This window comes from Xyrauchen texanus, chromosome 3 (genome assembly GCF_025860055.1).
Source record: "Xyrauchen texanus isolate HMW12.3.18 chromosome 3, RBS_HiC_50CHRs, whole genome shotgun sequence".
NCBI lineage: Eukaryota > Metazoa > Chordata > Actinopteri > Cypriniformes > Catostomidae > Xyrauchen > Xyrauchen texanus.
Window position 1 is genome coordinate 44460260 of NC_068278.1, and position 25598 is coordinate 44485857.

General features: G+C 36.1%; 1 protein-coding gene across 8 annotated transcripts in view; it reads right to left on the bottom strand.

The window, feature by feature from the left end:
* Positions 1–4479: 4479 nt before the first annotated feature.
* LOC127624049 (cellular tumor antigen p53-like) overlaps positions 4480–25598 on the bottom strand; it is a 30003-nt gene continuing 8884 nt past the window's right edge. For 3 of the 8 annotated variants that reach the window (XM_052098689.1, XM_052098679.1, XM_052098670.1), the window contains exons 7-16: positions 21116–21231; positions 20805–20862; positions 20499–20672; positions 17714–17897; positions 16267–16379; positions 10664–10773; positions 10437–10570; positions 8872–8966; positions 6302–6405; positions 4480–6204 (exon numbers count right to left, since the gene is read on the bottom strand). In XM_052098689.1, the coding sequence (XP_051954649.1) occupies positions 6108–6204; positions 6302–6405; positions 8872–8966; positions 10437–10570; positions 10664–10773; positions 16267–16379; positions 17714–17897; positions 20499–20672; positions 20805–20862; positions 21116–21171 (1125 nt within the window). In that variant the 5' untranslated portion in view covers positions 21172–21231 and the 3' untranslated portion in view covers positions 4480–6107. The other 5 variants (XM_052098703.1, XM_052098696.1, XM_052098711.1 and 2 more) reach the window with 5 other exon arrangements.

Sequence of the window (25598 nt, forward strand, 5' to 3'; positions counted from 1 at the left end):
TTTTGTTATTCCTGCTGTTGTACCAGCTTTGAGCTATACATTTAACAAGATATTGCATATTATGCCAATTCAGCATATATTTGTATGCATATACTCTACCGTATTATATCAAATGAAACAGCATCTGAAACAACTGCAGTTGCTTACAGGATGTGAACAATTTCACATGATTCATTTCTGGTCTCGGTTTAGGCCGAGTGTTAGCTGAAGTTTATATCTATATAAGTAACTGTGACAATGAGTTTAATTTTAAGAAATTCAGTTTCATTTTTAGTTCTGAATTTAATTTACTTTTGTTGAATATTACAAAATTTGATGGAATATTGTTATGAAATTGAAATGCGTAAATCTTAAAAATAGGCTTAAATATTATTTTAATTGAGTGTGGAAGCTCACAGCATTTTTTATTGCTGAGGGTCTCGTGTATGTCATTGTGCACATTCATCTATAACACTTTACATTAAGGTTCCATTTGTTAAATTATGTAATGGGTTAGGTATCATGAACTAACAATGAGCAATATATTTTACAGCATTTATTAATCTTAGTCAAAGTTAGTTAATAAATAAATGTGTTCATTGTTAGTTCATGTTAGTTCACAGTGCATTATCTAATGTTTACAAATACAACATTTGATTTCAGAAATGTGTTAGTAGTATTTGTTGAAATACAGTAACCATTTTTTTTGAACATGTATATCGGTTTAGTTAAAAAATATATTTATGAAATTAGATCTAGCAAAATGTCATAAGTTTGATGAGCTGATAAAGTTCTCTGCTAGACTGAGCTTCTCAAAAGAATACGAGATTCTTACTCAACCAACAATACACAACTCAGAAAGTTTAGAAATACAATTATTTGAACAATGACATTATAACACTTAGACCAAAATAAAGTATAATAATTAAAGAAAAAGTGTAGGTTAAGGTAAAGATTACATTTTGTGTGTGTGACAGAATTTTAGAAACTTGTAGCTGGTCTGGGGAGGAGAGTCTTTCTTCTCACAACTCAGTTCCCAGTAAGAGCAGTTAAATCCTGAGACAAAAGGGATGGATAGATCCCAGAGTATCTGGGGGTATGCTACTCTCAAAAACAATACAGAGCAGGTGGCGCAGCTGTAAATAACTATAGAATTGAAATCTGTGAATCCCAAAATGTTGAACCAAAATTTTCAAAAGATCTCAAGACATCACTCTCATAGGTCACCGAGTGTAGTAACCCCCCTCACAATTCAGTCTGACCAGCAGAAAGAGGACTTATTAATACATAGTTCAACCATATTCTCTCTTGGCTCTCAACGAAGGCGGTCGCATTTTCTCACCCTCTCCCTACCCTTATCTTCCCTGCTTTGCTCCTCTCGTCATATCTAGTCTACTGTCTTGTACTTGAGAGACTCTCTCAGCACTGCTCTTCAAACTAAGTCATCATGGATTTGATCAACTGGTCTCTCAACGCAATTGACACCATCTTCTCGACGAGAAGCTTGGGTTCGGGGGAACCTGTCTGCCCTGACGGAACGTTCGCAGCTGGCTACACGATGGACGCGTGGGAGAGGTGGCGGGTCGTGTGTCTGGCGGCTCTTTCCGTGGAGGACGTTGAAGATATCTACCTATTCGGTACCATGATAACAGGTCTTCTGCTGATTGGATTAGGCAATGCCCTGGTTTATCGAGGAGTTAAGAAGACGGTGACAGCTGTCCAAAGCCTCACAAGGCTGCCCGTCATGATTGAAACAGTGGGCAGAGCTGTCTGCACTCAGACTGGGTCTATGAACCAAAATACGGATAACATCATGGAGAAGCTCACAGCTTTGCAAAGGCAAATGGATCGTTTCAGAGACCAAAATGGACCAGGAGAATAGCCGTGTAAATTAGAATGCGGCTACTCTCCTTAAAACCAAACAATCCCAATCTTATCTGTTTCGGCCGCCCTCAACCAGCACTGGCCTGGGCCAAGGCCGCTGTTGGAACAACAACTCCCCCGGAAGAGCACTGCAGTGAGCCACTCTCGCGTTCCTTCCCCGACTCCCCAGACACCTGGTGATTGTTGACTATGTCTGGGACCTGATCAAGGTTGTCTCCATGGCAACTTGCTGTGTATCGCTATGACAACCCTGCGGACTGAGGCACCTAGATTAGATGCTGGCATAGCGACTCTCCAGGCCTACACACACATGAACTCTTACACATATATACAGATATGCAATCATCCGCCCGATACCCTATCCCTCGCCTTGCCGCTTTGTACCCCCAGTCTGACAGGCGGGTCTGTGACCAGCGCCGAACATGGCTGCAGGTCCGGATGGCTGCTTGCCTGTGCTGGGCCACCTCCACCCCCCAATCCCCTGCCCTGTTGCAAGTCTTGTTCATGTTGTAGAGTGTACTGATTATGTGCTAATGTTGCTGAGGTGTTTTTTCCCTGTTCCCACACTGTACTTCTTAAGGAGCATAGTCTGGGGCTGCCTTTTTTTCTCCTCTCCTCTCCTCATGTCATGCTGTATTTCTTCTAATTCCCTGTCTTCCTGTCCTGTCTATCCCCTTGTCATATGTATGTTTGTATGGACAGGTCGATGGCCAATTTCACTGGTTTACTATGTGACAATAAAGGACTACTACTACTATATGCTCGAGGCAACATTTAAATAAATGTCCGAATTAAACACTCTGGACACTTTTGTCCATACCGAGCGCAAATGCGAGATAACGGGGTGTAATTTAACTTCTCCAGTTAGTTTAACAGAAAGGCTTCGCAATGGCGAAATAGGGGCAAGTAATTCCTGTTTAATACAAAACTAGGGAGGGGTTCTCTCAGGTGGAAGCGACCAATGAGCCAAATATCTGAGAACGAATGCATAATTATGAAATAAAATCTTGGGTAGGCCTAGCCCACATCCTATCCACAGTAAAATAATCTGAAATTAATCCATTTGTTTGTACCTCCGCTACTGGGTGTCTATAAAGTAACTTAATCCATTCTATAAAAGTTCTCGAACACGTATATTTCCAAAACCTTAAAAAGATAATCCCATTCTACCATATCAAAAGCCTTTTCGGCATCAAGTGAGATGGCAGCGACCAGAGACTGATTGTGATGGCCCAAGCCACACAGGATGAATAATCAGCAAGGGTAATACAGCACACAAGCCATGTTTTAAGTACACTGGTTAAGTTATTTTTGCAGTTAGCCACACCCCAAACAATTCATGATATATCACATAGTTTATTTCAGGTATAATATGTATTTATTTGCTTTAGCCATACACTGTTTAAATGGAGTGCACACATTTTCACATTGTAGGGTTATGTAAACATTTTTTGTTCTATTAATTATTGTTTCTTTGTTACCATGTTGGAGAGAGGTCTGTCCTGGGGGAAGAAAGGCGTGGCCAAAGGTGGAGGACTGTGATATCCTGTGACCTGCCAGTTAAGCCATACCATGTGCTGCCATGTTGGAGGGGGATTTTGGGTTTAGTATGTTTTACTTTGTAGTTGTTTGTATTTGTCGTCCATTTTGTTTTTCCTTTTTGTAAATTGGTTTGGCCAAGCCACTATATATGTTCCCTTGTGTCTCATTCAGTTAGGTCAGTTCATATTCTGTTTTGTTGTATGCTGTTTTGAGTATAAGTTATATTTGTTTTGACCTCTTTTATAAGTCTAGTTGTTAACCTTTTGGTTTCTATTGTTTAGTATTTTTGGGGTAAATAATAAAAAAAAAAAAAACATTTTTCAACAAGAAACTCCTGTTTTCCTCATTGCCGGACTACTTGGTCCGTGATACTGATCATTCGCCACGGATCACATGATATTGAGGAAACGCCTGTTATCAGAAGAGCTACAGTCCTGAATAAACCCCACCTGATCTATATGTAAAAGAGATGTCATAACTTTACTTAATCGGTTAGCCAGAATCTTTGACAATATTTTTACGTCTAGCTGGATCAGAGAAATTGGACAGTAACTCTTACACTTGCTTGGATCTTTGTCCATTTTAAGACTCAGACTTATCCAGGCTTGCGTCAATTCAGCGGCAAAACCAACTGGCCCTAGAGCCTTTCCTGTAGGCAAGGCCTTAATTACCTTGCCAAGCTCCTCCAAGGTTATCTCAAGCTGTTAAGGAGGTCCAACTCTCTATTAATGCCCATGGTTTGGAATAAGCGAATGTGGTTGCCTGTATACATTGGGTTTTGCATATTTAAAATGGAGATTTTTTTTCTTAAGCACAAATAGAAAAGTATTTAAATTGTAGGCACTGAAAGACTAAGAGGTAAAAGTACTTTTGATTCAGCATATATGGCTCTGGATTGTCAACAAACATTTGTCCTTAAACTTCATGTAATGTTATTGAAGCATGTTTGGTTACGATTCTTAACTGCATGCAATGAATTACCATCAGTTTGTTTTCCGTTACCTAAAACAGTGAAAACTTCACTGTGCCCAAATGTTTGCACAAAAAAAAGAAAACAAGACACATTTTTTTTAATCTTTTAAATAGAAATTGTATTGAACTTTTTGATTTTGTTTTTCTTAAAAATATACCCAAAGCTACAACCATGAATAAAAGCATGTGTAATGGTAACGATGTGTATATAACTAAACTGGAATGCAAAACCAAACAATAGTATAAAAATAGAAAATAATCTATAGCAAGATCGTACAGTATAGTACTGTATTTTTATCAAGATTAACAGGAGGGACTTTAAATGTGCCCTGAGTATAACAATTCAATTTGCTCATATTTAGGCATATAACCGATAACCACTTACAAAACAACAGTCAATTGTCAAAAACATGAACTCATGTGCCATATTAATATTCAAAACAACATAACTAGGGTTATCAATAACTACTTAAAACGGCAGGATGTAGTAGTTGTACAAAATGTGTAGAAATTAACAACAGTTACTTTAAAGGTTCATTAAGTCAATCCATGGCATTCAAGTGATTTTGCAAACAATTACAGATTGTGTATTGTACACCATAAACTGTCTCTTAAGTTTTAGAAATGATAACAGCCTGTAATGATTATTAATATAAATGAACTAAATAAGTCTCAAAATATTGAATCTGATTTCACTTTGTGTTTAAAAAAACAAAACAAACAAATGTATTAGTTGGCTAGTAACTACTTCTAATGGTTGCATTAATACTTTTTCCTATAAAACAAAGTATGAAAACAGATTACAAAATATCGGCATAAACTTTCAACAAAAAAAAAATCCAAATTCAATGACTTGGTAGTTTTTGGACATTTTGAGAAACAGTTTTTTCTAGTTGCAACCAGGGTAGGACTGGTAATCTGGCATACCAGGCATTTTCCCGGTGGGCCGACGCACTTTGGGGCCGATCAGGGGCGGACTGACCACCAGGAGAACCGAGCGGGCCAGTGGGTCGGCTGCGAAATGTGCCGCGATAAGCAAAAATGAGCCGCCACGTAATGCAGAACTGACCACAAAACAGCGCCGTGATATGCAGAAAAGGAAAAAGAACTTTGTCTCATATCTGAGAGCAGCAGCGCATCAAACAGTTCTGGTAGCACTGTGTGTTTTATTCCTTTGCTGTGTGTATCAATAATAATTTTTTTCAAAAGTGTCAAACTTGCTCTTCGGTACAGTTCAAGTTTGTATAATACATATTTGCTTTGCAAACTCTATGTAGGCTTTGGATTTTCCAGACACCATTATTTCAGGAGAACCAGAGCAACATTTCAGATGCGATGATTGGTCCTCTGGCTACTAAATTAGTTATTCAGTCACATTACTTTTTTGATGCACATCTTGTATTCCTAAAAATGTGTTTCCATCATAGATTATGCAAATTGTTCCTATAGATTAAAAATGTATCCACCTCAAGTGAGCGTATAAGGTTTTTATGCACATTTGGAGATTTTATTCGCATCTTATTGTTTCCAGCTAGCCGTTTTAATGCGATATCCCAAAATCTGCATTAAAATGAAAACCCAGCTAATGACATAAAGGTCTGGGGATCATATAGGTCTACTGTAAAGCAGGACACAAGCAGTTTGCAATTAACCAAAAGGCAGTTTGCAATAAAGGCAAAAGGAAGACAGGAAGACATTTCTTTCTCTCTCTCTCTCAGTATCCCTCCATCTTAATCAGAATCACTCTTCTCATCTTTCACCATCAGTTTCTTTCCTTGTTTGGGCTCAGGAGCCTGGCCATCCTTGTCTTTCTTGGTCTTCGAGACACTGAAGATCAAGTAAAGAATGTAGAAACTTAAGTGTTACATCAGCTTTAAAACTGAAAAGATCATTCTGTGAGAGTGGTTGTAGGATGACAACTCACACTTTCTGACGGTACTTGTCCAAGTCAGATGGAGGCACTATGTCACTCAATTCCAAACTGTCATTGATTTTTTTAAGCATTTCGAATCTCTCCTTACCACGGACCTGCATTAAAAAAACAACAACAGACACATTTTAAAGTCAAGCTAACACAAACTAACAGATGTAAAGTCAAAATGGACATTCCTCTCAAAATAATGTCATCATGCACTCACTTTCAATTAATTTCCAACCATAAGTCGGTCTTTCTTTTGTGGAACATACCAAGTAGACATTTTGAAGAATTACACGGGTCATTTTTTCTTCATCCAATTACAATGAACGAGTACTGAGAGTACCATTATGCCATTAAAGTATAATAAAAGTGGTCCATTGGACTTGTGCACTACATTCTAAGTCTAATGAAGTCAAGCAGTACGATAGCTTAGTATAAATTGAGTTTTTCAATAATAATGTAATTCTCCAGAGAACTTGACTTTGAATCAGTGGTGCTTTTTCCTCAACCAATACAATTTTCAAAGTGTATCCATTTCCATGGAAAAAACAAAAAGTTTTACATGTTCGGAAAGAAATGAGGGTGAATACTTGGGATGTGCAAAACTACAAATTTTCATAAGAGACTAGTTGGTCAATTTTTTGAAGGACTAGTCAACTAGTCGTTAAGGATAATAATGTACAATATAGGCCACGTTATGATCACGTGACAATGATCAGACACATTGCAGAGAGATATACAGACGCGAATGGGTCTTTACCACTGCACAGTACAACTCGACTCTGCTCACTTTTTGGGGGTTTTCCCCACTGTGGATAGTACCTGGTATTTTTTTAGTACCACCTCAGTCGAGGTTCCAAGTGAGCTGAGCCAATACTACTAAATGTGATGTCAAAACCCTGCAGATCACTGATTGGTCAGAGAGAATCGTCACTACCAGCGTCACTGGATATCAACCTGCTAGTTTTAAAGTTAGCAACAGCGATAGCAGTATAATTTTTCACGCAACTTTCGAATTGTAAAAAGAAATGGCTGTGCGCAAAACCACGCCATGATCAATAAACGAGGAGCAGACATTCCTCACGTTAGCGACGAACGAAACGAAAAAGTATTTCAGGAAATTTTTCAACTGTTGGCTGCCGCACAAGGCTACCAACAGTGTAGGGAAAAAAAAAAAAAAAACTTAAGTGACTACAGAACCATCAAGGACCACAACAGCCAGAGTGATTCAAGCAGAAGAAAGTGGAAGTGGTTCGACCAAATGGACACTATGGCAATAGATGGGAGGGAGAGTGTCCTGGACTTTGCCACGGCATTGTTGGAGTCCACGATGGAGGATGGTAAATTTTGTTACATTAACTCAATATTCTGCTTGAAAGCTTCACTTAATTTATTTGACCAGCAACTGGAAAGCTTGCTTCTAAAACAACCAGGCCAATTTAACAGTTACATTTGTGAAAAATCATCATGCAACAACTGCTTTATGCAGCACAATGAGCTAGTAGCTAACAACTAGCAGTAGCGTGTTATTGTTTATGGTCAGTAATGTTTGTGTCTTGAAGATGATGTCACGGCAGTAGAGCGGCGCAACTTTGACGATCAGTCTTTAATCCCACCCATGTTGAGGTGGCAGTAAACTGCAGTGGAAAAGCAAAGTGACCAGTCCAGTCAAACTGTAACATGGAGTGGAAAAGTGCTATAAGTGCAGCACTTTAACATGGTAACTAACAGATATTCAACAAATAAGAAAGTTAAATAACTATAACATCTTATTGCTCAAAACTATCAAAGTAAGAAAAGCAAAAAATGAGAAAGGCTCCAATAAAGAACGGCACAAAACATCCTCAACGCAGAATGTAAACAGAGAGCTTGAGTCTCAAGGTGATCTTTGCTGCACATTAGAAAGCACAGAACTGCTAGATCATGATGCGGATACACATCTAGTTCATGATATCAAGCAGTTTAACCTTATAACTACAACTATTCATCCATTTAAAGCAGTGTCAGACAGAATAAGTAAAAGATTTTAATCTCTCCAAAGCACCTCAAAAATACAGTAACATTACTCACAGCAGAGGATTTAACGTCCAACAGTGACCACCTTGTAAAGTACGGTTGATGAAGCACTTTGAAGGCAGTAACAGCAGCGGTGCATAAATGGACTAAACTTAAAGCATTAAATAGATGAATGTTCCTGCACAGGGTTTTAATTATGCTGAATATTATTCAGTAGTTAGCACAGAGCAAGATATAATTATGCAAAAACACTCTCCATGAAAATGCATGACTCAATTAATTTGAGAATTGTCTCTCCCATTAAAACCACCACCACTACAAATATTTATGTTAGTAGTTGACCAAACTAATCAACTAGTCAGCTGTTGGACGACTAGTCAACAACCATGGCACATCCCTAGTGAATACATGAATTTCAAATTTCTTGTGAAATTTTCCATTATTCTAATTTTGCATCCTTCATTTAAAGTCTTAAAAATCATCACTATGACATTCATGAAAAATTTGAGAAAAAGGCTGTTTTGTGCTATTCATATGGATGTTTGTACACGTATGATCACCTGCAGGGTATAGATCTCCTCATCACTGCTGTTGCTCAGTTTAGCCTTCTTACTGCCCTCAGGGCGTGGAGTAGATGAGGATGACTCCTTAATGCCTGTCAGATAAACGGTCAGAATAGCAGTCAGAGATTACAGTAGGATCATGATGTTATGATATAGGGCAACAACTATCAACTATTCTGATAATCGACTAATCTAACAATTATTAGAACGATTAATCATCTATTTGGGGGATTATTATGGCAATGATTACTCTTAACCTTCAGCTTGTGCCTTGAGGTAGGAGGTTGTATTAAACATGTGCTTACTAAAACTAAAAAGGACAGAAGCATCTTTTAAAAATACATCTCAATTTCCTGAATTACAGGAAACAATACCAGAGGATTTTTGAGAAGTTTCATTCAGTAAAAAAAACAAATTCTTAACAGGTGTTTTTGTCTTGTTTTCCCATTTAAAAATATACAACCATCTTTTAAACAATATACATTTACCTGAGAAGCAGCCTATAAAATATAAAAAATTGTTTCAGAGTATATCTTGAACATAATTATTTTGTATTTTCTCACTTCTCATTAAGAAAAATACCCCTATATTCAAGATTACATTTAAGATTCTCTGAAAACACATTTTTAATATATTCTGCATTACAGCTCCTCAAGTACATGTACCTTGTTGTTAAGTTGGAGTTTAAGAAATTTATATTGCAAACTTTGCAGTGTATAATGGGCAAAGCCTACCCTCTCACCTTTTTATTCACTTGATTGTGAAAAACAAACTCTTCTTAACAGAGCTGAATATCGTCAATTTCTTTACGACAAGACAAACGTCACAAGACAGATTTAATTATTCGATATGCCATGAGTCATCATATTATCATCTGAAGCTACGACAAGCATGCGCGAGAGACAAGCACCTCCGTGCGAGAGTGTGCATCAGCCGGGAGAAGTTTAAATCTCTCTCCCTCAGATTGGGTCACTTCACATGACTCAATAAACTTGATGGCACAGAGAAATGCCAGTTTTGGAGTTTGTTCATTCATTGAAATTTGAACTTTAATAAAGGATGCATTAAAGATATATCACCAGTGATTCCTTAAAAGGGGCTCTGCGAGTTTAGCTCCAGCAGAACACCAGTTCCACTTATTTCACAACACTGATTCTGTATTTACTTATTCTGTAATTTTGTGCGCCACAATTCTCTTATACTTTGCAATCTACATCACCTCAAGCTGTTTGGAGTGCATCTGGACTGTGAAAAGTCTTCTTCCTCCCTGCCCGCCTCTTATCAACTGCAGTGTTACTCTGCAACACTCTTGTGCATCAGTTTCATATGATCTCATGTTACATTAAAAGAGATTAAACGTATATTGGACAACGAAAATTAGTTGATAATTTTTTATCATTGTGTTGTCGATAATGTTGATTAATCATTTCAGCCCTATTATGGAACACTAAACTCAGTCAAACACATGCACAATCTAAAGTTAACGATACTCATAGCCTTTAATTTAGAGGGGAGCCCTATGAATAATACCATAGCACACAAGCATACATATTCAAACTTACTTCGTTTAGAAGGGGTCTTGCCCATGGTTTTGGCCTCCTGCTCTTTTCTGAAGTTACTCTCCTCAGTTTTTCGGTCTCGTCCTGGGCACGCACACACACGCACCTCAAAAGATCCACGACCCAGCAACTGACCACTGTGGGTCAAAAGCAAAAGCAGATGTGATTATCCTTGGCTGCCAAATAGATATGAAATACACTTCTAGAGGACTCAAACACACAGTACTTACTCCTGAGTCTCCAAAGTAATAATAGTGACGATGGGACGGCGGTTCATCCCACCCATGCAACTGCTGTTGCACATGTAATTATAAAGGACAGTGGTGCACTCTGCTCCCACCTACATAAAACAAGAGTAAAGAGAGAGTGAAATGGGTGACGCACTGCTCTATGTTCACGTGCGGGTTAATGAAACAAAGGCACTCAAATGATAGACTGTTTTTAGAGGTTATGGAACAGTACACATGCACTGTGAAAAGGTGCTGCTGTTTTATACAATCATGCAAATCCAAACATTTGTAACTGCAACAAGTTATTATACAAGTCTAAAAATAGGACAGTATCACAGAAAAGGAAATGACAGCATCTCACCAGATTTGTAATGAAGAAAACTGTAAAGTGTCAAATACACACACTGCTACCTGCTGACATTGCAGTGCACTTGTGTGTTATGCAAAAATAAAAGCTCACGGTAAAATAAATGACTATTGTATAAATCAAATCCTCAAAATAATAGCAATAATTATTCAGTATTATATTATAATAATGAACTAGACTGGATCCCACAATAATAATTCAGTATTATATAATTTTAAACTGGGATGAATGCAAGTGAGTTAGGGCTGAAAAGATTACATGATGTTATCGACAACGTCGACAATAAAAAACCTGAATAGTCATTTGATCTCATTTAACATAACATATGAAACTCTAATGATGACGCGTGAGAGCAGCACTGCACTCACTCGCCTGACTGAGGAGAGGAAAAATTACACAGCACACAGTCCAGATGCAGTCTAAAATTTCCAAACAGCTTCAAGTGATTACGGTGACGCGCGTTCTTTGAACTTGCTGCAGCTAGATTATAACGTGATGGTTCACGACTTATTGAATCATAATATATGCGTCACTGCATTTCTTCTCGTGAAGAAATTTGGCAATAAGCAGCTTTATTAATAAGAGTTTGTTTTTTGCGAGTTACAGATGGATTGAAGTGAACCAAAAGATGACAGTTTTCACCCTATTATACACAGCAACAAAATACTTATTTGTTTTCCAAAAAGAATATATAAAACTAATTTAAAACAACGTAGATTTATTATAGTAGCTATACTGCAGAATATTTTTTCTTTCTATCTGAGGATGTTATTATATGAATATAATATTAAGAATAAAAATATTTTAAAATACCTAAAATAAAAAAAGATGCATCTGGCCCAAGGTGGCGCAATAGTACACACTTTTATGTTTTGGCTCATATCTCTGGAACTGTAAGAGCTAGAATTGAAAAAAATCCTCCGATTCCTTGAATGAAGTCCTACAAAATTTTTATCTCCGAATTCATTATGGTCTATAATTTTTCCCACCATTTTAAATTTTTTGACAAATCTACTTTTTCAAACTCCTCCTAGACCGTCAGTCTGATCGGCACGCAATTTGGTATACGTCATCTACAGATGTTCCTCACAAAAAGTTATCAAAAGAATTTCTATGTCAAATCGTTCAGAAGATATTAACAATAAAATTCCTTTGGTTTAACGTGATTGGAGTAATTGATCAATATCTACTCATCGCAAACTCCAACTGTAACCAAACTCGGTGCACATAGTCAACAGGACATTTTGAACACGTCAGCAAAGTTTTGTGCAATTTCAACCTAGGGGGCACTACAACTATAAAAGCGTCATAAATTTACAGCTGTTTGAGAGACAAAGTTCAAATTAAATTTGAATCTTCTTTGATTCAAATGCTAACATATTCTTTAAAAAAAACTGATTCAACAAATTAACAAAAATGGCTGCCAATGGCCAATCAAATTTAAGCACCTATTAACTCATATTGGAAATGGCCAAGTGTTATGGAAATTACTACACACTAGCAGGGTTTCAACTCAAAGCCGCATATACAATTTTGTGATAATCGGATACACGGCGGTATTATAATTATCTAATTTGCTTTTTTGCTCATAACTCCTGAACCGTATATGCTACAATAAAAACGTTTAGCTTCTCTGAATCCACCATTGACCTACAATGATATGGTATATTTATTTCCATTTCCGTATGAAACCTTTCTATTTATTCTGAAAATATACTTTAAACTCGTCCTAGACCATTTGCCTGATTCTCACGAAACTTTGTATATTTCATATTTAGACCCTCCTGACAAAAAGATATCAAATGAAATTTTACACATCGAACCGTTTTAAAGATATTAGCAAATATGTTTTGGGCTTGGCCTATAATGACTAATTAGCCTGTATCTTGTAAATGCAATTTTCAAACGTAACAATTTTTACACATTTTTGATGATAAGGGTGCAATAAACTAAGACAATCCTATTTTTACAACTGTGCTCAAAGCAGGTGAAATGTCACACCAAAATAGCTGTCCACAGCATTCACAGGATTGTTTCTGTCAAATGTGTTTGTTTTGGTCATCTGCAATAGTGCTTGGCCACCTACAATATTCGCTTGCGGCTATATTAAGACTTGCTTTTAGAGAATAGATCTTGAATTTAAGTATTCTTGCAGGAAGTATAACAAAGCGAAAAATTACTCTTATATTTAAGATACATTGTCTTAAAGCAAGTCTAAATATCTTATGTTGCTTCTCAAGTAAATGCATCTTGTTTTAAGGATTTGTAAACCATTTTAAATGAAAAACAAAGACAAAAACACCTGATAACAACAGGGTTTTTTGTAGTGATTCTTTTTAATGAAACATAATAAAAAAGTAATTTTTTCCCCTTTAAAAGTGAATGTCATTTAGAGGTATTATTAAAAGATGATTTTGTCCTCTCTATTGTTAGCGAGCACATTTAATACAACCTTTTATGTCGGGCACAAGCTGAATACTTGGTTAATTGTTAATGATTAATCGTTGCAATAATTGCCGAATAGTCATTCTAATAATCGTTTGATTAGTTGAATATCAAAATAATCATTAGTTGCAGCCCTAAAGTGAGGAAAGTTCACTCACAATTTTTTTTCCTCCAAAAAATATTTAGGTAAATATTAAATAAAAGTTTATTAGGTTACTATGTATATTTGTATATGGGTGCATATAAATGAAAACAATTAAATATTATTCTTCCTTGTGGTCATTTAGTTATATATTTTGGTAAAATATGCCTTCATTACATTTAACTAGATTTTAAATTAATATTTAAACATTTCGCTGTTACTTTGACTGCAATGGCTGTTTAGTTGAAATTATGGTTCCTCTGAAATGGCTTAAAAGGTTATTTGGTTTTGTTTTCAATGCAAATACATAATTCTGGAGATATATATCAAATGTCATCAATTGGCTAAAACAAATATATATATATTTTGTTAAGCCAAATCACCCAACCCTAATCAGTGCATTCATTTTATGGTGAGTAGATTAATGAAAAAGGATTTTCTTGCATGAGAAGACAAGTTCAGGCTGCAAATGCACATTTAAATCACCCCCACAGATCAATTTACTCTGTATTTCTGTAACAATCATCTACAAAATCTTAAGAATGCAAATCACTCCCAGGTTGGGCATAAATATTGAGCAAAGTAATAGGGATTCCACTTATCATTCTTCAAACCAAAATAAACCTGCCCTCTTATCTGAATGAACCAGTCTGGTCAAAAATTATCTTATGAGAAGTCAAAATAACTCCTCGTCTGGGTCTCAATTAATATGAAGAATAATTAATTTGTGTAAACCCCATTTTCTCAGTTTCTCATGTTCGGTGTTACTCAGATATATATTGCAACAAAATATGTGCATTTTCACTTTAGATAGAATTTAACCAAGTTTAATTGGGTTTTTATGCTGTTCACGTTGAAGGAAATGTTCAATGTTTGGCGAGTATGATATCTGATTTTGAAAGATGACAGGCACATTCCCTGGAAGAACAATTTCAATAACTGGCAGAAATATAAGAACATAAAAACCTTTAGTGCTTCCATTGTTTCAACAAAACTAACCTGTAACACACTAGTGATGACATCTAGCCATGGAGGGAAAGCCTCCTCTCCTACAATTAAGAGCAGGGCCTCCAGGTTACTGCCTTCATGAGAACTAAATTAAAGAAGATCCCTCTTTGCAGATGATAGTCCATTAATAGCTCAAGTGTCTTACCTTATGCATTGCAACTAAACGAAAAGAAGAAATAAGCAAAAAAAAAAACGTTTTGCGATCTAAATAAAAAAAAAACAGCACTGAGGCAAATCTAGAATCTATATATTTGTTTTCATGCTCTGAAAGGCATGGATCCCCTATGGATCTCCTACGGTGGCAGATCTTCCAAGTCAAACCCTCTCTACACCACATCCTAAGTAGCTTCTTCAGTAGTGTTGTTGAGATGGGTCTGATCCTGGTAGAACACATGCAATCTTGCCAGTATAGAGTTTGGAAGCCAATTAGTTTCTCTTTCAGCACATTCTTCACCTCTGAATATTCCTTCTGTTTCTGAAGAACTGCTGGAGTTAGTCATATTTGAAGTACATCTTTTGTTGGCTTTTGTTTTTTTTCCAACACCTTTCGGATCACATCCTTTTGAGAAACGCCACTATCGTCGACCTGGATCTCGCATTCACACCGGTTTAGGAACGACAGCATGGTGTGTTTTCCACAATCAGATCTATGCCATGGGCAACGGTGGCCCACAATAATTGTTCAACATAGTCAACTATAGAATGTTCTTCAGCTTCCTCTGGCACATTGTATATTCTTAAAATGTATCTTCTTGACCAACGCTCTTGATCAATTTTTGACTAGTTTTATCAACTTCCACATCACCTTTTCCACATTTTGCACTCGCATTTCCATTTCTTTGATACAATGCGTAGCTGATTCTCTGGTGTCTCGTTTAAGTTCGTTTTGATCTCATCCATCTGACGATTTTCCTCTTTAAAGTTTTTTTATTTCCTCCAGAATTTGCTCTTGGTTGATTTGCGTGTTGATCCAGGTTTTTTAGATCTTCAGATTGTTGGTGATTAGCATCTGGTTTCTGAACCAACGCATGAGCCATACCTTGCTGTCTGCGCCAAGTTTCAGGTTCTTCTAAATTAGTTTTCCTATTTCTCTCTCTGGTGTCCATTGTTGTCCCACTATTACTTGTCGATCTTTACAATAATTGTTTTGTTACTCAAAGTTGAGTTGAACTAATCTCCACTTTGACGTAGGAGATGGTGAACTATGCTGCCATTCTTACGGTGACCGGAAATGGAAGCCCATCCTTTTATTTTTTTAGATTAGATTCAACTTTATTGTGCAAAATACAAGTACAGAGCCAATGAAATGCAGTTAGCATCTAACCAGAAGTGCAAATAGCAAAATGTATATATGTAAATATATACAATATGGGTTTTGAATGCAAAGTTATGATGAAGAGAAGCAGAGACCAGCTCAATGCAAATGTCTATAATACAGTACAAGGTGTAAATGAAGAAGCATAAACTGAAGGTGCATTGTACACAATGACTTATAAATATGTAAATGGCCGGTGGCCATAACAGTGCAAGCAGCATCAAATCCTCAACTTACATGTGAATTAACGATTAATCAACTTCAATCTTTTTTTTTTCCTTGACTACGAAATTACTTGATAATCCCCATTCCAAATTTAGACTGACCTGTGGAGGTTCATAGGGCACAATTACACTGTGTCTGGAGGTGATATGATCTTCCTTGTAATCAGCACGTGAGTTTCCTTCCAATCGGATCAGGTGAGCAGCTGGAGCCAGTACTGAGCAGGAAGTTTAGAGAGAACAAGAAAAAAACTTGTCAATGGAACTTCCTTTTTTTTGTATAGTTAGTGTTTTCTATAGACTTCCAATGGTATACTATGGTGCTACAGTAGATAAAGAGAGAAAGTGTGTGTCCCCCCCAGGGATATGCCTTAAGCTGTATACCTTATTTGGAAATGCATGAATAATGACTGATTATTCAAAAAGCACAAGGATAAAGAAACATTTTAAATAAACATTTCCAAAATCACAAAGAATTTATGAATCTGTGCATCCAATATTTCTCAAGTCTAAACCTTCTGAATGAAAATGAGCGCATTATGATTTCAGATCTGATGGCTGAGGCCTTGACTCCATTTGCGGTCTCTTTTAATTGTGAGCGTCTGGAGCTTGTCAATATGATACAAAATCATATACAATTTCAAGTTGTCCAATGTCTATGTTAATGTATCACATGATTCACACGTGATTCTCGTATTCATTTATAGCCTAAACCTGAGCACGATGTTACATTTCTTACGTGATGATTTCATGTCAGAGCTCGTCTATCCGTCTTTTAAATTTTACATTTATATCCACATCAGCAATTAAGGTTATTAACTGGTTAAGCCTTTATTCCAAAAAAAAAAGTTTAAATGCTCCATAGATTATTCATCTATTAGGAATATTCCTCCTTGTGTAAAATGAAGAATGAAAATGTTAAGTGTTCTTTAACTCTGGCACCATTTAAATGTAACATTAATATTATTATTTAGCTAAATAATGTCCTTAGTTAAATAGTGTAGAGTCCTATCGTAAATCTGTTTGTAGGCTATATTGATTTTATTTTAATGATTGAATTTGTATTTATTATTCACAGCAAAATGTGTGCTTGACATTTCACATTTTGCCTGACACCTCTTGCCTCCAGAATAATGTTGTTATACATGCAGACAAAAGAAAATTCTGTGGCATGCAGATATTAATATCTGAAATACCAGGAGGAACCACAACATATTCCAGAGTTAATGAAGCCAACAAATTCAGCTTAAATTGGTAAGGAAAATTGTAAATAAAATAATTTATTCAAATAATAATGATTACTATGATGATTATTAAGCTAGTATTATGAAAATGCATATACAAAGAATATTTTATTCATAGAAACTATAAATGTAAGAGTAACACTTAAAAAATGGGCACTTCATTTAGTTTTGACGCACTTCCGGTTATGCCCCAACCATGCCCGGTTCTATCAGAATAGAGCCAGATACAGCTCATTTTGTCATATGAATAGATACAGATACAAATACAGATAATGGCTTTGCTGCACACCCCCCTAGTGTGTCCATACCATCACTATCTGGGGTCCTCTCATGGTGGGGGCATCGGCGGACCACCTCAGCCACATACTCAGACTTTTTGTATATAGCTGTGGCTCTAAGCATCGCACCCCGAGGAGGGAGGGAGTCCACCACCATCTGAACAGGACAAGTTTTTGCCAACTGGCAAAAGAGCTTATTCAGGTCTGGAGAGTACTGCATTCAGACAAACAGGGGAACAGAGAAACAGGAGAGGTGATTTAAAACTATTCACTAGGTTACAGATCCATTTAAATGATAACTAGCTAGACTTTGCATCACAAAATAGAACAACCTGAGAGATTTTCAGTGGTTTACAAGGTATCACACATACAGCAGTATATGAACTCACAACTGTTAATGCAGTGTAAAACACAGTGGTTAAAAATTGTTTGTGCTCTTAGTGGAAATTTTTTTTATAATGGCATTTTATTATTATCACACAAGTTAGCAGAACATTCATAAGTTTTATGTTATAATTAATGTGAATGCTGATAAACACTTAAGATGGGTCGGAATGGATAACTAGTCAACAAACAATCGACTTGTGCGGTTGAATATTTTATCTAGATATTTTTTTAAGCAGAGGTGATTTAAAGGGGATGAATATAAAAAGATAACGTATCTAAATGGGTTTTAGTGTGCTGACAGCATGCCAACAGTAACTGTAAGAATTCTAAAAAAACTTTTCAACAGGTTGTATCTCTAAACTGCCGACCGCGAGGGGAGGAGGGGCTCCCAACCAAACGCCTGGAGCAGGCGTTTGGTTGGGGTAAAAGGCACCCTTCACCACTGAATTTTGAAATTCAGTACAACCTTCCGATATTATATATTTTCACACAAATTATGTTGCTCCATTAATATTTAATAAAAAGTAATAGATTTTTTCGAACTTGATACATTTTGTTAACAGAAAAAGGCAAATTTTCCTTAAGGTGTGCCTTTAGTCCTGTTGTACCGCATGTATAAAATGTCTTAATTTTTCTAATAACTTTGATGGCTAATTAGCCTAATTATATAAGGCTTCCTTAAAACCAAATAGTCATTCAGATAACTATTGACTAGTCAGTTTGAAAATGTTTTGTACATCCCCAATTAACTCCTACAAATGTAGCCATGGGTTATGCCAGAAAAACTAGAAATACTAATCAAGCCTATTTTGCAAAACCTAATTTTAAAATGGTTAAAAAACGAGTTGAGCTTTTGAAATTCTATTTTTGTCTTACCCTCCAGGGCACATCCTGTCCTGCAGTTTCTCACAGGTTCTGAAACACACCAGTGTGACTACCTCTTACTACAACAATCTTTAAACTATAACTCTCTATCCTAAAACTCTAGGCTTGTGTTATAGGACCCACTTCTCCCTCCGATTTTTACAATGATAATTTTGGATGCCAAATGTTCCTGCTCTGGTTTAGTGGACAGCAGTTTGAGCTTGTATTTCAGGACACTCCCCTCCCCCACTTCTCTATGAGGACAAGTTCAGACATGTTCAAACTCCACAGCTACTTGCTTACTAATAAAAAAAACTGCTGCTCGTTTTAAAAATGAAATCAAAGCACAAACAGGAAACACTGAAGATTAGGGAGTACATCCTTGCACTGCACTCCATTTAATTGACTAATAGATCTACAGTTATATTTCATGTTCAATTATTACATTTGGAGACTTACTAAGCTAGCTGTATGACTCATTACCTAGGTGAATGGCCCTTTAGCTCCTAATGTGCACGTAGAAGCATAATCTCAGAAAAATAGCTCCTCTGACTAAGAATGAATGCAGTGTCATCAGATCTTTTGTTATATGGCCATTTTAGGGCAACACCTCTTTCCACACACATAATGGTCATAAGACTACGTATTCATGAAAACATTAAATATGCACACAAACTAAAGAGACATTGCGGTTTCTTCATTCTACTTCTCCAAAATAAAAGCGTGTTGATCTTGTTCACTTCTTGTAAATGTAAGGAGTTACACATTTAGTATACTGGCTAAAAATTAGATTTGAAAGAACTAAACCAAAAAGTGCAACAGTAGAAGAAAAATTATAATTTGAGGGTGGGTAAAAGGTGGGACGGCACTTCTTTTTAACCCCATCACTGCCGGAAAAGTTTTTAGCGCTACACATCAGAACATGCCCATTCATGTCTTCAGACAAAGGCGTAAGAAACCGGTAATGACGATTTCTAATTTGCACCCTCCAGGTGTTAAATTGACAAATCGAATGACTACAGTGGCTTGAACTGGAGTGCAGAATACACAAAAAATGGGAGGTATTATTCAGGAGAGGAGTGAAGGCAGCGGTTTGAGAATGAATTAAGTCTCGTGGTATCCTGGCAACATTCCGGTTCAACGCTCACCAGAAAGAGCATAAAGGTTCTATACATTTCTTCAGGTACATGGGCATCCATACCCCAATTAAGCTATTATACTGTATCCTGGATTAAATAGAAGTTTTTTACTATACACTGCAAAAAACTATAAGACAATTAGTGCAGAGATTTTATTTCTGATGCCTTATATCTAAAAGCTAAACCAGAATATGGAGAAGAAAAAAAAAAAAAAAAAAACAGAAACAGATCGAATTTTATGCGGTTTTTAAAGATGCTAGAAATTTTGAATATAGTGACTATATAAAGTTATGTTTGAGGTATAACAGTGGTGATCAAACACATTTAAATGTATTTTAAAAAATGTATCTGAGTATTTTATGTATGTTAAGCAATCTATACATGTATGTGTGAGCATGCGTAAATGCGTGTATTGTTTAACTCACCGTGCAAGTTACAGATTTGGCAGTGCCGGATTGCGGGAATCCCAGTTTGAAGCCATGTTCTCCAGGATAGTCTGTGGCAACCGGGACAGTGGATGTTGGTGGGGAAGTGGATGGCTGAGGTTGCTCAGCAATAACATCGAAAATATTTTGATCAAATGACTCTGGAAGGTACTGCTGAAAACACATAGGACATAAATAGCACAACAGTTATTACAGCAGAACAATTCAAAACATTATATCAGAGGTTCTCAACGGGGGCGGTACAGTGGGCAAACATGTCTACATGCCACAAAAAAAAAAATATACCTCATCATAGATTGAGGAGTCCCAAGGGCCACCTTCTGATGTTTGAATGTGCTCCAACCTAGGAAAAAAATTGGGGGGATATCAATTTTTTATTATTATTTTATAAACCTTACAGATTATGCACACAAAAGCCACAAATTAAATGGTGCGTCATATCTCCCCCCAACAACCAAATGTTTTTTCACGCAGAGGATAATAATGGGGACCTCACAGAAAACTACTCGCACCCACATAATATTGAGGACATGGCCAACTCCAGGGTACAGGAGAGATGTGGAAAGCATGATCCCGACCAGGTGTTGCAAACTTACATGAGGTTCCGCTCCCAGAGCTCAGCAAAATCTTGGCTTTCAGATTTGTCTGCCATGTCCTGTCTCTCTCCGTTTCAGGTTCGCAAGATTACAAACAAGACAAAACCTTAGGTCCGCTGAACACAGAAGAAAAAAATATAATGTAGTGTAACGCCTCACATTTAGTTGCAATTTGTAGACGGCCAGCTCGCGCTGTTCTCGCTTTTCAAAGTCGAATAATTGTCTTCCTCAATAACCGAATCAATTTAGTAAATATAACGAAGTGGTTAAAGGACATGTATAAATACATGACAATTCTGTGAACATTTCAAGACTCGCAAAGTTACCGCAAGGCTAGTTAGCAAATTGATAGGCGTAATTAGCTCCATGTAAAGTTGGCAAAATTGTATGTTTAAAGACTTTAACATAAAAACAAACTTTTAAAAACACACAATGATTGTAGCAAAAATGTTGCGTTTGTTCAATCGCGGATTTTCGGCAATTAGCTAGCTAGCTAACACACGCTCATCTGTTCTCGTTGATGTTTTATTTAAATGTGAAGGCCTTCCGACTATGTGACTCCTGTTAAATCGTTAGTTTAACTCTAACATTTAGGGCCGCTCGAAATAATTTTAAAATCCGTTTCACTGCGGGGTTGATTAATATACGACTATTTTCCGACAAGTATTTCAAGCACCAATCAATTTTGTACGACAGATCCCAACTTTCTCGAAGCAAACACTTACTAAAACATCCATTTATGTTCGGACAAATTGCAAATCAACGCCAGGTAAGTCTCTTTTCACCTTGTGGTAATATAATTTGCCGACCTCTCCCACAACCGATTAGCGTGCTGCGATGTTTTGAGTCTCTCACACAAACCAAAACAACACAAAAAAAGTAGATTTTCAGCAAACCTGCAATCTCAATGCAAAGAACGCGTGGAGTTGGAGGGATTCCCCTGTAGGAGGGGTCTATTGCGTCAGCGTAACATGACTGAAACAGGGTGCACATAATGAAACAAATGAGAATATGAAAAATAAAACTTTTTTTAATGCACCTTGCGATTTTCACCATTTTATTTTATATGGTATCAACGAATGTCGAAACTGTCCTTCACGCGAAATCTGGTAAACCAGGAAGCCGTTTCGAAATGTCTCTCACTGGGTCGCTTCAAGTTCAACCGCGTGCTCCATCGATGTACCATTAATGGAATTTTTCTTCATAAAAATCTTCGTAAAACCGATCTATCAGTTTCAAATAAATAAAAAAGAAGACGTTCGAGACTTAATGCGCATAAAGGGGAGGAGATAGAGCGACCGGGCTTGAAGTGAGACAAATGGGTCATTGCATTTAATAGTTTTAAGGGAATGGCAAAGTGAAATGGCAGGCATCAAATAAAAACCATCTGAATCTCACAGAACATAACCCGTAGACAACTCTTTTAGTCCTACATTTCTTTGTTGAAGAAGCGTCTTGATATTATTAATTCAAAGTCGAACTGTGATTTCTACCTATGAGTTTTACTCCATTATATAGTTATAACCATACTTGAAACTTTGGACCAGTCAGTTGAGTCCCCACATCAGTTGCATAGTGGAAAACGAGACCTTTCATAATTGAATCATCATTCAGAGTGAAATTGGTGTTATGATTACATGTTACATTTCTGAAACAATATTATAACTGTATTATGATCAGATGGACACACTGATGTCATTTAATAGTTCACTTCACATAATATGTTGGAAATGGATCTTGGAGGTGATTTTTGGGTCACTAGTAGAAGACCATAACAACAACCAGATATTGATGGGGACATGTTTCCCCCGATTTTCATAGTGGTCGACCAACATGCATTTTTCAATGGTTGATTCTTGGTTTTTCCATCTTGAATATGTGGCAACATCCTTGGTAGGATTGACCAAGCACCTGTCATTTTATAGAAGACCATGTTAAAACCAATCCCTCATGTGCTCAAAATGAAACCATCACAAAAGGTAGGTTGTCCTTTTAATTTTATATTACATATGGAATTAATTTAACTTTAAATGATATTCTAGGAGAATGGTGAAAAGAACTTGAGTAAATTATACTTCATTACACTTTTTACAGTAAGTGATATTTTGGGGGATTTCAACTTTCCTCAAGTGCAATTTAAAGTGAATATTTGTTCTTTTACTTAATTACATTTCCAAAGAAAAAAATAGTACAATTTACTCATTGCAATTGTATTTAAACTTGAAACGTTTTCTTTTGTTTGTTTGTTTGTTTTACTTACTGGACAAACCAATTGAATTGTTTTGTACAACTAAAATTTAAAAGTTATTTAATCCAATGAAATCCATTTAACGTACAATGTCAATTGCCAAAACATCCCCTCTTACACATCCCCTCTCTCTCAAGTCAAAACAACTTAATTTGATCTTGGGAGTCGATCATAAAAGGTAAGTGTGAACTGTAAAGTTATGCATAATTTGGAAATATCAGTGTATGGTACTGACAAAAACAAAAGCAGAATCCCACACATGTATACTGTAATGGGCAGCCAGTATTGCTATGTGCAGTGGTTCAAACTGTCATATTTTTCTAGGGTAAGATTTTCTTTGTAACATGTGTAATACACCCCTCACAGTATAAACCACAAAATAATTTGACTCAAAACTGGATTACACTATCTATATATATATATATGCATACATACACACACACACATACTGTATATATACACTACCGGTCAAAAGTTTGAAATACTTAATAAAAATAATAAAATAAACACCCAAATAAATCAAAACTGTGTTATATTTTAGCATCTTCAAAGTAGTCACCCTTTGCAGACATGTTGACATTTTCTCAACCAACTTCTTGAGGTATCACCCTGGGATGCTTTTTAAACAGTATTGAAAAGCCCCATCTATGTTGGGCACTTATTGGCTGCTTTTCTTTATTATTTGGTCCAAGTTATCCCAACCCAATTTCAAAAACTTATTTAATTTGAGTTTTTATAATTAAATAAATTAATATGGTGGCACAATTATATTTTTGACTACAAAACTAATTTAAAATATTTAAGCATATGCCTTAAGATCAAAATATTTTTTAAATCATGAGAAACTTTTCATTTAAGTGTTTCTTTTGACTGGGTAGTGTATATGTCATTAATTTATCAGCAAATCAATGGTCAATAGGCAGGGACTGTGTAAAACAGACACACACACACACACACACACACACACACACACACACACACACACACACACACGTCGTGTGTGTGTGTGTCTGTTTTACACAGTCCCTGCCTATTGACCATTGATTTGCTGATAAATTAATGACATATACACTTTGACATCAAATTAATTTATAATAATGTTTTTAATTTATCAGCAAATCAATGGCCGATATGCAGGGAATGTGTAACACACACACACACACGACATTTGATTAGTGATGTCGTGTGTGTAACACACACACACGACATTTGAAAGTGATTATCTTTGCCTTTACATTACTCAGAACATCATTCCAAATGACAATGTCAGACTTCTTACATTATTTGTGTGTGCTCTTATTAACTTAGGAAAATGAAAAATCTGATGAAAGATGTGATAAATATAATTGTGGACAAATGCAATAAAGAAAACTTCAAAATTAGTGTCAGTCTTAAGATGCTGCTTCAGATTATGCAGAGAAAGGGGAGCACACGTGTGTGTGTGTGTTTGAGGAAAATTTTTAGAACAGCTCTAAAGGCTGCAAATAACTCTATTTTAGTCCACAAAAACTTGCTGTCCTTGTTTAAAGAAATAAATCTGATAATTATGCAAAATTCACATTAATGTCATATTCCCTTTATTCTGATTACACTGAATGTTCTCTATTCGAGTAAATAAAAAACGAAATAGGCTCTTTGGACATTTTGTCAGCCTCTTAACACGCTTTTTATTTATATTAAAGGCTCTCCGATATATCAGAAAACATGGCATACAAAAAAGGAAGATAATTCTTTGGGTAAAAATTTTTGTGATGTTATAGATAACTTAATGTACATTTTTAATGAATAGCAAGAACCTTAATGTTTAGTTGAAGTACATAAAAAAGATTAATGCTGGATTGTTACACCCTTAAACATTTCAATTCAAAATTTAAAATCAGAATTTTCAATGATGATTACAACAAAAGAGAAACAACACATCATGTTAGCATTTCCTCATTATTTTCCTCTTCTAAAGCACAATTGTGACATACAAGTAAAATACTGTAGCATAAAGTTTATCCCTGAAAAGCTAGAATTACATTAAAATATAAGGAAAGTAGGACTCTATCGTATATGTTTAAAGCAAACAGAAAAGTAAAGAAAATGTGAAATAAACTCAGCATATCTTCTGCATACTCCTAAAATGGCTGACTTTGATATAAGGCATCCCTGGACTACACGCATTTTCTATAATGCATTTAAAATAACACGTTTATAACGAAACTGATAGATAATTGCTTAAAATCATAATAT